Source organism: Augochlora pura, chromosome 7, assembly GCF_028453695.1.
Source record: "Augochlora pura isolate Apur16 chromosome 7, APUR_v2.2.1, whole genome shotgun sequence".
In the NCBI taxonomy this organism is placed as follows: Eukaryota; Metazoa; Arthropoda; class Insecta; order Hymenoptera; family Halictidae; genus Augochlora; species Augochlora pura.
In genome coordinates, this window is record NC_135778.1 from 6,553,701 (window position 1) to 6,569,051 (window position 15,351).

The following is a 15,351-nucleotide window of genomic DNA, read 5'->3' on the forward strand; positions in this document are numbered from 1 at the left end:
TAAATGAAAACGTGAGACCAAGGCTCTTTCCACGATATCGTCGACTTGGCCCGACAGGTAACTAAAGCCTGTTCGGATCTACGAAAGTGTCCACTCAGTCGTGATACCAGGCGACGTGGAAACCGAGCAAAACAAGGCGGATTCCATGTTCGAAGCGGCAGCAACGTCATCGCAGGTTGAGCTAGTCACGTCGTAATATTATTTTCCATGCGGCAACGTCGGCGCGCGAGCATCGGCACGAGCATAAGCGCAAGTATCGGCGCGAGCGTCAGCGTCGGCATTCGAGTGCCGAATCGCTTTTTGCCGAAGGAATATCCCGGTCGGTCGCAGGACAGAGACAAGGGAGGAGAAGGGCGATGAGGAGAATGGAGGAGGGACGACGCGGACGCGGCTACGGCCACGGCACGTTGAAAAAGGAAAGCCACGCTGATTCGCGACTCGAAGGCCTCGGTGTTGCACCTTAAGATCTCAGAAACGCGCAAGCGTGCTCTCTCACCGAGATCGAGAGCCCCCGTGGAAAGGAACGACCGCCGATACCGATGGATCGGAGGGAGACGGAGCTCGGGGAACCAATGCGCGGAGAGCGAGCTAGGTAGATCTCTCTCCTTGGAAGGACTTTTTGATCGAGGAGGACGCGTGGTTTGTTCGAAGGGATCCTGGAGGATCGAGGAAATGTTACACAATGATCGACAGTTTTTCGCAGAGTTAAAAACGAACGAGTCTCCGAAAGAACGATGGAGTTCTAGACTATCGAAAACCGGGAGATTCCTTGGTGAAAGAAGGTAGGCACAGGCGGGTTCTCTTTACTCGAAGGGCAAGCCTTGGCGACGCGAGGAACGGTAAAAGGAATGTTCGAAAATGCGAGAGAAACTCGTTTGGTGAATACAGGGCCAAACCCATGAGGCCGCTGTCCTTCGAGAACTTGAGGAGGCTCGTCGGCCGTAAGAAGGACCGTAACGAGCCGTCCTTCAAGCGCAGCGAGTCCTTCAAGCGGATATCGATCAGAAAGAGCTATCTAGACCGCGGCAAGCGGCGCAACAAGCTCCAGAAGAATGCGGAGACAGCGGTGGTCCCCCTCGCGATCGACCCAAACTCGAACGAGAAACCGTTTGGTAAGGGCACGATCGTCAAGGAGGAGATCATCGAGAAGGAGCAGAGGAGTATCGTGATCAGAGACGACGCGATCAAGGAGCAGAAACCGAAGAAGCTGCAAGACGACACGCTCAGCCGCGAGTCGATTAGCTACGACGAGTGGTTGCAGGGCGTCGGCTCGTCTTCGAAAGAGAAACTAACAGAGGATTTGCAACTGAGCAAGCTGCATCAACAACACCCGGCGCAGAGGAAGAACAAACTCTGCGGGAAGGTTCGGAAGCCGAGCGAGGCGGCTGATCACGTGGCCGAGGATCTCAAGATCCTCGAACTGGAGGCGTCGCCGGTGTTGTCGTCGAAACCGAACTGCTGGGCCTGCCCGCTTCGAGGATCTACGGAGAAGATCGTGGACCAGATTAAAGACGAGCACGAGATTCTGCAGACGCAAGAGCACCCCGTTGAAGGACCTCCTAGCGTTAGTATTAGTCTAGGCAGGATCTGGAGGGACGCGGTTCCGGTTCCGGTTTCGGTTTCGGTTCCGGCTTCGAACCCGGTCCCGTACGCTTCCTCAGGACCGTCGGTTCACCGTTCGCTGGACAGCGCTCTCAAGGAGAGGAAACCTCAACCCACGGTCGCCAGGACCGTCTCCGCGCCGGAGAAGACCTCGGCCACCAAGGATTCTTCGTCCGCGTTCGGCTTCTCTCTCAGGATCGCTAAGCTGGCCGGCTTTCGTGCAGCTAGGTTACTATCCGTCCATTTCTTAAGTTGCTATTCTAGTGTGAACAGCGTTTAGATTTTTTTTAACAAACTCTACTCAGACCTCATAACTATTCTAAGAAAAAATCTTTAAAGTTAGGAATTAATGTCATTGATTGAAATGATTTTTATTCAGAATAAGCATTACGAATAATTGCAGTCTTTGAATTGGTTTTAGAACGAAATATAGACATAAGTATATGTTATGAGTTGACAAGTTAATGTGTACCGAAATTTTGATGCTAATTCATTAAGTATACTGAGATTTCATGGTTACCATTCTTGATTTGAAAAAAAAGAAACGCATTTGAAGTTTTGCATACCAATACTGATTATTCGTATTGTAAATATCGTAGTCACTATCAATTTTTAATTTCAACAATTCTGACCTCAGATTTTGTAGACGTACTTTCGAAGAAAATAGAAAAAAGAAAGTTCGATTTTTTCAAAGGTTCACACTAGAATATCTTCTTAACAGTTGCTCGTCGACGATGAAGTTGATTCTGTGGGCCGAATCGAGTCGAGTCGCTTCACAGTGGCAGAGAATAGTTGTCAAGGGAAAGGGTAATAGGCGTCTGATCGAATGGGAAATTCAGGAATGCGAGCGTGAGCGTGTGCCCGTTTGTGTACGTGTACGCAGAGCCGCGCGCACGATCTTTGGTGAATTTCTGTTGCAGAGTGCGAGAGAAGTTGAATTTCCGATTCGATCAAATGCTCTTGTTTTGCGATCGTTGAAAGTAACTCGGGCCAGAGTCATCGATTTCATCGATCGGCTGATTTTATGGAGAAGCAATTTCGAACTTGTCGCGTGGCTACAGGGGCACGAGGAACGGCTTGTTCAACCGGCGGACGCAGAAGCCGGCGCCAAGCGTCAGCACCGACGGTTACTTCAAGAGGACCAACGCGTCGCGGCGTTCCAGTTCTCGGCGTAAGGGTAAGCGGACCTCGCAGAGGACGAAGAAGAAAACTCAACAACAGCAAAAACAACTGCAGCAGCAGCAGCCGGAGCAGCAACTGCAACAACCGCCGCGATCAGTGACACGCGATCACAGCCCCGTGTGGTTTGTTCCTCCAGAAAGGAGACGCTCGCGACGGCAACGTCGTGTTTGGAGGGAGATCAGGTACCTTCCCGATGCCGAAGACTCGGTGATCGAAAGGATCGACGACTGGTCGTCGAATCTATCCGACGACCAGTTTGACGATTTGAAGTTGCTACTATCCGGAGACTTTAACGACAAGCGGGACGAAGGAGCGCTGAACTCTTTGATCTCATCCTCGCTGGGCTCGTTCTCGGCGACGTCCTCGTCGTCGTTGGCAACGGTGACGGCCACGATCGCGTCGTGTCCATCTTCGTGCACCGCGCCGCCCAAGATCAGCGACTTCAACGAGGACAAGCTGTTTTCCGAGGAGCTGCGCACCAGAGGTTTGCTGACCCGTAGAACCACCTGGCAGCCGGCGACGTCGAACTTCTTCGCCAGCAACCAATTTCTCAGTTTTCTGTCCAAAGGGCAGAGCAATCTTATCGGCAAAGAGAAGTCGAGGACCGAGGCGACTTACTACAGGTGTCTCTCGTCGACCGACACTGATACTGACGCGGATGCCGATACTAATACCAACAGCAATACCGATAGCAATACGGATACTGATACGGATACCGACACCGAGACGGAGGACGAGCCTGGCTGCCGGGTCGGCCTGGAACGACGGAAGAGCTCGCATCCTGCTCAGAGACAGCACCAGTTGAAGAGGCAAAGGTCAGGCCTCAGGCGGAGACCTCTCAGAAGAAAGTCCCAGCTGAGGAAGGCTTCCGGCCAGCCTGTCTTCCTCGTAAGGAAATGCTCGTCCTTGAGGAAGAGACCTAGTAAGGGTCGATGCACAAATAAGTAGATATAGTCTTCGGTATCTCGATTCGAAACACGCTACCAAACTCGAGAAACACGTATACCATAAGGCATAAGGAGTTGACATTGAAATTCATAAAAATTCGCTGGCCTATAGAGCGGAAGTTACTCGAGCACCGAATTCTCGGAGCTGCGTCGTCGGTAATTAAGCTTTTATCGACTCTTGAATTAGTTGCCCACTTACCTGTGACCGTTCAGTCGTGGTTACCAACACATACAGAGAGTACCAGTTTTTTATCCGCAACATTTTATCGTAATATTCTGCAAATAAAAATAAAAAGAATATGTTTTGCGAACATGGATTTTTAAGCGCTTTCTACAAAAATTACGACGATGATCTACAATGATAATGGAGAAATAACTTTTTTATACCAGAGAATTGATTCTACTGGATTATTAATTTCTGCTTCATGGCGAATAGTAGAGTTTTTGAAAACACACGAAAGATAATGATAAAGATCATCTCCCTATATTTTTATTTATTATAACTCTTTAATAGAGCACTTAAGAGTTCGCATAATATCTTTTTTATTTTTATTTGTAGCATATAGTGGTAAAGTTTTGCGAACGCCCTGTACATTTGCGAGCGATTACCCAACAGCCAGTAAGAGATCTCCGAGCAAAACCCGCCTAGATACACGATGGTCCGCGGCAACGACTGATAGTCCGCTTCTGTCTCGGCTTCATTCGGCTACGGGAGACCAATGATCGACGTTAATTACGCAACCTGCCGATTTACCCGATTTGGCTCGTTCACTGTTTTTACCACAGTAAACTCGATTCTATGGCACGCAGTGTCGTGCACCTTCAACTCTTGTTTCCCACCAAAGTTCGATACTGTTCGATGCCAACGCAACAGTGATCTCTTGTGACTCTGGAATTTAAGATTTATAGGAGTCACTTTTAACGAACTAGTAACTTCTAATCAGATATGTTGAAAGGTTTTGAATTAAAACTTTAATACACTTTATGTTTAATTCAATTTAATACTTCAGAACATTCACGTATCCAGTAGAATAAGTGATGTATAACAGAACTACATATACAGAGAAAAATATATACAGTGGTAGTGGTAATCGGAGGTGACAACCTCACGGTCCGGTTTCTGCTTTTGAACTGAAAAATCCGTGGGCCTTCGTCGCCAACGGCTCACCCTCATAAAGGGCCATAAAACAGTTCGCTGGGTCTGTTTTTCCATCGGTAGTCATCGTTGAAATTCCAACAAGATAGCTTTAGTGTTAATATTTCTAATGTCGAATAACGATATCGATGGCTACACTTGAGAAAGTGTTATTTTCTTAATATTTATAATAAACAACAGTTTCATTTCTTGCTTTGTTCGTGTGCACCGAACTCTTTTAGTCGATACTAAAAGGGTTAATAATACTGAACCCTTTTAGTCGATACTAAATAGGTTAACACCGAACTCTTTTAGCCGATACTAGAGAGTTAAGGGCGAAGAGCCACTAATCGACACAGTTGTGAAAGAAATCGTAGTGCGAAGGGTTAACATTGCTTCGCGTGACGCTATCGTGTGTCAACAACTTCGGTGTTGATACAGTTCGACCGTGTTGATAACTGGAAAATGTTAAACCCAGAGAGGGGTTTGTATCCGGGTCTATCTCGATGTCAATGTCCTAGCTGCCGGTTAACTGGGAAAGGTATATCCGCTGCAGGGTAGAGCAGGGCAGCTGTATTCGATTCGCGCACAGGCGCAGGTTTCGCGTTTGCGCACATCCCCAGCGGAGGAATTCTTCATCCGCGCTCTGACTATAACTCGGCCGTGCACGAACAAGCACGCTTTCAAAACTCAGCAGGTTCGAGATTCTTGGATCAATTGCCGAATTCAATTGTTCTGAATTGTTCGGCAGAAGTTGTTCTTCTTAGTGTCAACTTTGAAAGTATAATCCACTTCAAAAATATTCCTTTTTAATAGGTCGTATTTTCCTTCATCGCATGCGACTTTTTAACCTCTTGCGCTATTTACGTCTCTCAGAGCTACGTTGATTACGACTATTTCGTCCTTAATTATTTCCTTGATGCCATGAGATGATTCTAGTGTCCCGATTGTTCTCGTTTACTTTCATTCCCAGATTTCGGTGACAAGTGCTTCAAATTTTATTTCGATTTAATAGAAATGGCAGCCATATTTATCGAATCGTGCACGAAACGTTCGTCAAGAGTCTGACTCGTTATTATAATGTAGGGGGTTAAATAGTCACTTCATTATAGAGTTGGTAAAACAAGTATTCAGGCACCTTTTACAATGTTACAATTTTGTTAAGATTGGACTAAAATTACTTGAATATTTTGGAGACGTTGGATGGAATAGTTTACAACATAATGATTAGGATACTGTACTAATCTATTGGGAGAAAGAATAGCAGTCAAATATTCGTTCAAACGCATATTATCAACAGGGCTTCGCAAGACAGCCATGAATGCGCTCGCGGATCTCGTAAAAGCGTGCGGGTTGTTTTAACGAATCGAGCGATAATGCCTTGTGGCCCAGTTCCGTTCTGTACCGGTGCTCGCACCTGGAAAAATCGTGTCTCGGCCGTTAGTTGATCGATCCTGGGCATTTTCTCGAGTTACGAGGCGTGACGCCGCTGCCGCGTTGCGCCGTTCCATGCCGGCCCGGCCCGGCCCGACACATAGCCCGACTCGTTTCGCGTCAACCAAGACACGTGGGCAACAGCTCGTTGCTCCGCGGCACAGAGAAAATTTACAATAGCTTCGAAGCCGATAGAATTTCACGAACGAGAAACCCGTTCGTTTCTTACTCGCGAAATAATGACCTACACGTTCCTTGCAGCAACGGCGCGAGATAAAATACCACGTTGCGAAGGAATTGCTAATCTTTATAGTAGACGAGTCAGATTTTTCAGAACGGGACTCCCGATAGACAGGATTAACCTTCCGCTGCTTTGTAATTACGTTCCGCATGTTTTTGCGATTGTTCATTAATTCGCGTTCGACGTGCAGAATTTGAAACGCGGTAGTTACGGATTAGTGGATTTCGCTCGTTCGCTTTGATCCCTCAAGTTGAAAATAATATCAACAACCGCGCTAACGGTGATTCGGCGACGTGCTCCGTGTATTGGAATTTCAAGTATTCCAAAGTTAATTAGTGCCTAGCTATTGCAACGTTGGAAGCAGTGCGGTTTGAATTCCAATCTGCGCGGAACCAGTTTTTGGTCGAATTATTGAAACCGACTCGATTCAGACGATATTAATTGTAACCGACGGGTAACAGGTCGCGACGATCGATCGATCAATACGATAATTGAGCTCGTAGTCGTACACGCGTATCCTTCAGGTAACAGCATCGGAAAACGATTCCGCTATCGCAGCTGGACAAACTCGGTTTCACGTACATCGGTATAGGTCGCTGTTCCATTAAAGTTTCGGTAAAACGGGGATGCGATTTCGATCGAATTTATCGGTTGATCTTTTGTTCACGACCGACTAACAAGCTAATTCGGTATTTCTCGCTGGCAGAATTTTCCAGAGATCGACGCGAGTCGCACACTTTCCAGCGAGTTTCGTTGGTCTCGATCAACCGGTTGCCGGTTGTATCCTTTTTCGAGTCGCACACGTGCCCCGCGTATCATCGAAACCGGCGATGATTTCCAGATTACAGCTGGTGTCGCGATCACCGATCGTCCTCGGGATTCTTTGGTTCGCGTCGGTAAATTGGTTGAGCGAGCAATCGAGCTATCGGGCTATTAGGGGACAGACGACCTCCTTTTTCGGCGTCGATGGAAATCAACGGCGTTGTTGAGAAATTCGCGGACTCTATTTAAGCAGCGGTCGAGGGCGAGATAATCCAGTTCGCCGCGATACTCGCGCGTTTTCGCATCTTTTCGAGACGCGCGACCGAACTCGCGAATCCGTCATGGAGGGTGGTACGTTTACTTTGTACGTACTGCCGGTCAATGGTAGGTAGTTTGCCCACGACCGATGGTTAATAAAGCTTTGTAATTTAATTGACTTCGTTTGTTTAGCATAAACGAGCCAGTTTTCCTTCTAATATATTTTTTGCAAAAATTCAATATAATAATCATAGAGTAATAATAGAAATGAAATTGAAAATAATATGACTGGAATATATAACGTAAACACAAACTAAATGTCCTTGATAACGTTATATAGTAGATTTTTGAATTTATTAAAATTATCAATGAAAAAGATAACGTTGTTAGCATAAACGGTAGCCAAATTGAGAATCCTATTCAAAGGATCAGTATAGAGGGAGTGAGAAATGTGGTGATGATGAGGAGCTCGGTGGGTTCTCGTAAAAAATCGCGAATCGCTAGCATTACTATCTGAATAATTTTACGATCTCTATGCGAGTAATTTATGCGAATAAAAAATAAAAAATTATTCGAATAAATAAATAGAACAATCTGTCGTAGGATAATGAATAATTGTTACCCGAATAAAATATTCGATTAAAAGAAATTCATTCATTGTAGATAAATATTCATACGAAATAACGGTGGTCGATGTGTATAAATTTTTTTAAAAGAACTATGAACAACTGAGCAGCCACTAACTTGGTTCTTTGATTTCAGGGGACATAACGCAAAAGGGCTACGAAAAGAAAAGGACACGTCTACTTCAACAATATGCCTCGAAGCAGCTGGGTGAGATGAAGCATTCTATAGTGCTCGCAACGTAGTCTAACCTATTGCTATCATCTTATTTATATCGTCATCTGATTCGAAGGAAAGCGGCGCGAGTACGTGCGAGTACGCGCGAGCACACGCGCACGGACGAGAATTGAGTGACGGGATCGTGGAAAACAAGAAAATTGACAGAATGTTACTCGATATCGTTTTTTTTTTTTTCAGAAAACGCGTTTCGTGCTTCTAATCGCACGTTGTAAAAACGATGGCTCGAAAAAAGTACCTTTCTTTGCGCGATTCATTCGGGATCGTTAATTTTCGTTTTTTCCGAACAACACCGAAAGGTTCTTCCGTCCTCGTCCTCGTCCTCGTGCACGCGAGCTCGAGCCTATTACGCCTATTGCGCCACATTGAAACGCAACAACCAGTCTTTCTCGGCGTCGTTGCCAGTAATATTAATCGCGTTCCGATTCTCAAGAGACACGGGCTCGCTTTCCGTGGCGTACAATGCCGGCAGATGCAATCGTAATGGGAATAAACGAAGGAACGAGCGGACATGGCCGCGTAATCCTTCGCTTCGCAGCGTCGTTTTCCATCCGTCGCCAGCCACCGGTTTTCCTCCGTATTGCACAACCGACGAGGTTTATCGCGCAGTCGACGGTGCCCTCTCTGTTTTCTTGTCGTCAGCCATCCTTTCTAAGATTTTTCCGGCTACCCAACTACCGTGTCGAGCGACACCCTTATCTTATCCTATCCTGTCCTGTCCTGTCCTATCCTTTTCCATCCTACTCAATTCTATTCTATCCTTTTCTATCCTAGCCAATCCTATCCTTTTCTATATATGTTATCCTATCTTACCCTGTCTTACTCTACCCTTCCCTGTCTTACCTTCGTTGCGCAATTCGGAAACGATCGATTCAATCTCGACTACGGCACTGCCCCCTTGGCGGTACTACCTCCTGGATCTTATTGGTAACTCTATCAGGTGACCTGCATTTTCAGGATTATTTCTTTTTCCTTTAATCCTCGCAGTGTCGAACGACGATGTATCGTTGTTTCCTAACGCAATTTTGATTTTCGGCAATAATAGGGTTAATATCGTGTCTGATTCGCCATGAATATTTTATGGAAAAATTGCACATATATAGTCTGAACAGAGTACTAAGCTTCGTTACTCACGTCTCCATCGTTCACTTTTCGCAACACATTTTCCAATGTGGTTGCAACAGATAAAATTTTATAAATTAAAAATTTTTTAACTGGTTAAATCGGAATTAAATTTTATCCTTAAAGTTTAAGCCATTTCGATACGAGTGCCGGATATATCCGATGTCCATGCGATGACTGGTATAAATAATAGAATTTTATGCAAATGTCTTTTTTAATGTTAAAGCTACAAGCTAGACTTTCTGTTAAAAAATATTATTTTATCGAGCACAGTATTTATTTAACGCTCAGGAGAATCTTTGTATAAAGGAGGACCGACCATTTGCGAATTTTCGGCGTGGCACCTCTATAGTGTTATGGCAGACAGAGCGTTCGTATCGAATGGGTTAATATTGGAGGAACAGTAGGAACACAATAAATATAAACTATCTATCTCGCGTATAAATTTATAAATACAAACGAAGTTAATCACAACGTAGCTGTGGCAGAAATCCTAACGGAAGGGGTTAATGAACGATGAGGCACTGTTGCAACAATTCATTGGTAAATTGAGGGATTTAATAGAATTTCTATGATGCAGGAAATAACTTCCTCAAAGAACATATTCGAGAACTAGATCTGGATTAGACGGTAAACGATAAAATTGCGATGGTGAAACTCCCGAATTACTAGCCATTCGAAAGCTTCATCAGGACTCGTGTGTCTTCTCTTTTCTGTAGTAATGACTGTACTTTCGTGACACGCAGTTTCACCAGCGATTTCCAATGCGCTATCGGTACAGCGTGCATTTCGCTGCTTTGCTCTAGAACGGGTAGTTCTTTTACAAGTTGATTGGGAAACGTGAGTGTAGTCCGTCGATTTTAGTTACACGGTTAGACGAAAGTAGAGTAATTCTTTAATTTTCCCAAAGGAAAATTTTTACGTGTAGGTTTATGGCATTTTTCGTATCGTAAGAGTAACTCTAATTATTTTCCTTTATAAGAGAAAACTAGGAAGTTATCAAATAAATAACAAATTTTACTATTTTATGATTCATGCGGTAATAGTTAGTAGCTACACAAACCGCAAATACATCCATCCTTTCCGATAATACAGTATGTTTTCCTTAGAAGCACCTGACTCACTTGAATAAAATTAGAGTTTTGTTTGTTTCCTTATGGTAGTTTTCAATTTAAGTGGCGATACTTGTATCGCATATTGTGATATTCGAAGTAATACACCAATTTGACTGACTATCAAAAAGCAAATGTAATTCCGAGTAAGTTTTATTTCTTGCAATAAAAAGATATATAATTCAACTATTAATAAATAGTTACACTATTCAATGATTTGTTTCAAACAAACGGACAGCAATATTTCCGGTAATTATAAATTTTAGATAATAGTATTTTTAACGAATGACAGTACCATAAAATGTTGAATTATGTATCTTTTTATTCCAAGAAATAAAACTGACCCGGAATTATCCGCTGCCGGGATAATTCTACTCTTTCCTCCAATTAGCCGGTAATTTCTCGGAAATCCGCGCTAATTGGTAAAGAATGAAAGGCGATCATTTCCGAAAGGATGCGGCTTATTTTCAATTTGTGATCCAACCATTTAACATTTTATTCGCGTTTGTTACTACTTAAGACATATATTTTCAAGCGGGGAACATGAATCGTGGAATTTAGTGAAGATCGGTTTCGCGAACGGTTGCGACCGTGACTAGGATCGTTCGAACCGCTGCGATCGGTTGCAGTCGACACACTCTTTAACTGTACCTGCATACGGAAGAGCCACTTCCGCGTTATCCGTTCGTTATATGCGACGCGATGCCGACGTACATCTGGCATTGTCGTGTACGCGACGCGACATGAAACGAGACGAAACGAAATTAACACGTTAAACGCCAAGCTTGTCTTACATGGCTTGTCCGTTTGGCCAACATGAATTTCTTATTAGCCGCTGCATATTGTGGTGATATATTGTTTAGAACGCACAAATTAAAGTGTCCAGTCACGTGTGACGTATTCGTCTTATCGGGGGGACATCGTTTTAATAACCACGATGATATTGGCAGACTTAAAAGAATTGAATTGTATTTTCAATAATCTTGGCTTCACCGGTAACTCTTATAGCTTTCAAAGTATTAACCTTTCGCCTACTAAGTATTGCAACTCTATGCAGGGAGAATTATCAAAAAATAAAACTAAAAGATTTCTGTTCTTATTCAATATATTTATATTAATGTGAACACTTGCATTTATAGTAGAACAGATTACGTAATATAAAGTACTGTGTTAATATTGTATTAAAGTTAAAAGATATCCTGTTTAAGCTATAAATTATTGCTGGGTTCTCGTTGCGTCGCAAATCGATTCATCAATCTTTTAACTTTTCACTTAATCTTTTAACTAAAAACTGAAGGTGGTTACTATTTTTCTGCGATATCGTTGTTATTATGAACTCGATCTTTTTATCCATAAAATGTATAATCGCAGGAATGAATAGACTATGTTGTTCGCGAACGTGTCTAGTAGCGAGTTAGACATTACCCGGCAATCCCGTATCTGTATAGTTTGTCCCACCGCTGAGCTCGAATAATATGACAATAATATACATATGTATATGGCAGACGCGGCGTGGTAAAAGAGGAAGGAAAAATGAAGGAGCTTTCTGCCTGCCTCCGCCAGTTCCTCCTAACGGTGTAAAACATTAAGCGTGCATTTGTATGGCAAGCGGCAGGATTCGTGTTGTTGTCGAGACCGAGGAATAGTCGTCACGCGTGCTTCTCTTCAAATAGGAGTATATCAAATGATTTTTTTCCAAGAAAACCGAACAGCTGCCAGACGCAAGTTTCCCATCGCGTTGTACCGTCGTTGTTGTATTTGTATCGTCGACAATCTTCTCTATCGAGCTCCCGGAATTACTATTCGATGACCCTTCATGTCCGTACATGTCCGGAGCCAACAGTTGCGGTTCGCGGTCCACCGTCCACACAAAGCTATTTGCGCCGTCTTCCGTTTTACTATATCGAAATCTTTTTAATCTTCCTCTTGATTACATCGACATCGTTGTAAAAACGCCCATGCGGTTTCAAATTACTTAAGGGCAATTCAAATTATTTTATCATCCAAGGACAAATTTCAAATTGGCAAAAGAACAGCCCTTTTACTTGGTGCGAGATGCTACTGGGAAAAATTTACCACACATGTAAAATTAACACTGACGACCGCGCCAACAACCTCAAATATTTCGTAAAATTAAAATATCTTATTAAATTCAATTACAATTGCTAAGCAAGGATATGTAGTATCAATTATGTTTTCAACATTCTTACTTCTTACGAATACTAACACAAAATTGAGAAATTGCAATGGATTATCGTAAAAATTAATTTTTATATAATTCCGTTAGCCACATATGGGTGACGCTATTATTATATATTCTATTAATAATATAAATAGTATAGATTTTGTTAACAATGCAAACTTCAATTTCATTGAAAATTGTGATAGGCCTTTTTAAAAAAAACTACGCTGATCAATTTTTATTATTAAAATCTTCGCGAAGTCTACGAGAAAATGGCCGTCGAAGCGTTAAGAAAAATGTTCGAGTTTCTGTTATGATTCTTCAAAGAGGCCTATGTTTTCTCCGTAATACAGAATAGACGAACACGTGTACCTGCTAGGGGAAAGACTATTCTGAAAGACGACCGTTTGACACTCCAGACGGCTACTTCGTAGCCATAACGATTACTCGTATGATTCACGACCGTCCAAAGGCGACGACGTAACAAAAGGTAGCTTCCACCTGACGACGCGACGCGTCGCGTTCATCCAACGATTACGCTGTCGGAACGTTGCTGTACTCGGTTACCGCAATCTGCCATCTTTGTCAATGAACCTGGCTGTTCAGAGAAATAGTTTGGTCCTAAAGTCATTACTACTAATATTATTATTATTTATTAACGGGATCCTTTTAAATCGTACAGATGTAACGCAAATATTTCGGAATAAAATAAACGTTACAGCGAACAAGATTTAACCGTTTGAACGCCAAGGAGCAATTTTGCGCTTCTTCTGTTTCGCTCGAACAGTGCCAGCGCACTAGGCTGCAAAGCCGATAACCGCAACACGCTGGGTTTCCGTCGTTGCTCGACTTTACGGTTCCATTCCATTTTAGGTAAAAGCAAAAGAATGAGACGGCTGATAAAAGAACGAATTTTATGCATTTTTGCGATTTTGGCATTTTGAATCGGAGAATAAGACAAACGCTATCGCACCGTTTGGCACTTTTCGCGAGGGAATAATACAAGCGAAAAAGCACTTCTTGGCACTCTTGGACGGGAAAACAGCAAAAACACGTGGTATGACAGATACAGTTAATGTATATCAAACGGTTAATGTATATCAAACGGTTAATAACAGATACATAAGAATTAGAAAAATGTCTCGGCGTGTTTCCGAAGCTGGTGGGATTTCCGCGCGTCTCGCGAACCGCAGGACCGAATCACGTTCCTCTTTGCCCCGATCTCGGTGCCAGCCGGTTACGTAAAAAGGAAATACGTTGGAATCGTTTCTTCCGCGCGCACCGCAACAAAACGAGAAGAAAAACGGGGAGAAGCGAACGAACGGGTCGTGGAATGCGCGATAACTTATTATCGCGCTTTCGCGATCGATGGAGTGTGCGTACAGCGCTGTTCAAAACTATGCGGACACTTCGTTGCTACAAACGAGCCTGCAAACAGCTGCGGTGAAATTAGCTGTACCATAATTGAAATGAAAATTGATCCGGCGGGATAGAGAGGGAAGAAAATGAAAAATCACTTCGGGCAAGTGGTATGAATAGCTTTGAATAGAAAAGTATAGGTTCGTCGAATGGGCAGAGTTCGATTCACATTGGTGGTCACGATATTGTCACGGCCCGACCGCAACCGGCTCGAACGTTATTAAATTCCGTGGAGCGTGACCTGCGCGTGAACATTAGCCTATTCTAATAGCGTCGAATCAGATTCGAGCGGACCGTGATCGCAACCGTGTTACGAGCACGGGCATGAGCATTCCAGGGCTATATTATTCCCTATTGGAGGCCAACGACGGTACAGAATCATAGATGGACAATATCTCATTCCGCCGATATTTTATTCGACGTTTTCGAATGAATTCGCAATCGAATAAAAATTCGACCAGAAAGAATTCGTTCGGATAATTATGTTAACACTTTAGCAACCGGGCATTTGGCCGCAAATATCTAGCTCAATGTTACATTTTCGTTTCTATTTTGATTTTATTAATTTTATTAATCGCGAAAGATATTTGATATTTAAAAAATTATATAATAATATTGAAGCTTACGGTAGTACAATCTAACACATTTATGTCAATAATAGATATCAAATTATTGGTTACCATGACAAGCGATTTACAGGTAAAGTCTACCGGTCGGTAAAGTGTTAAATAAATATTTATTCGAAAAATTCCAATAATTTCAATATATGCGCAGAATACACTGAAATGTCTTTAAAGTATTGTTTTACAATATTATTTCTCTTTATGTTTCTAATGACAGTGCGTTTCTCGTCAATCGTTTCTTTAAAGGCATTTTAGCGAAAATAACAATGATTTAACATTTCTTCGGTACGTAGAGAGTCAAGCAAAGTGGATGCGTATAAAAATATAACGGTCTATTTTAAAAAGAAAGCGACGAAGGTAGCCTTTAAGTGCGCGTCCTTATTAAACAAGATAATATTGTAGCAGTGTGGACCGTACACTTTCTATCGAACTTTTCTAAAACGCTTTCTTTGGCAAAGATGGCTGCAGTTA

At 43.1% G+C, this 15,351-nt stretch overlaps 1 protein-coding gene across 7 annotated transcripts in view; it reads left to right on the top strand.

Moving 5' to 3' along the window:
• The first annotated feature begins 652 nt into the window (after positions 1 to 652).
• The window catches only part of LOC144473379 (disco-interacting protein 2 homolog A-like), a 43,483-nt gene continuing 28,784 nt past the window's right edge, over positions 653 to 15,351 (top strand). For 6 of the 7 annotated variants that reach the window (XM_078187198.1, XM_078187199.1, XM_078187200.1 and 3 more), the window contains exons 1-3: positions 653 to 1,830; positions 2,664 to 3,706; positions 8,324 to 8,395. In XM_078187198.1, coding sequence (XP_078043324.1) covers positions 899 to 1,830; positions 2,664 to 3,706; positions 8,324 to 8,395 — 2,047 coding nt within the window. In that variant the 5' untranslated portion in view covers positions 653 to 898. The remainder of the gene's footprint in view (positions 1,831 to 2,663; positions 3,707 to 8,323; positions 8,396 to 15,351) is intronic. The other variant, XM_078187202.1, reaches the window with a different exon arrangement.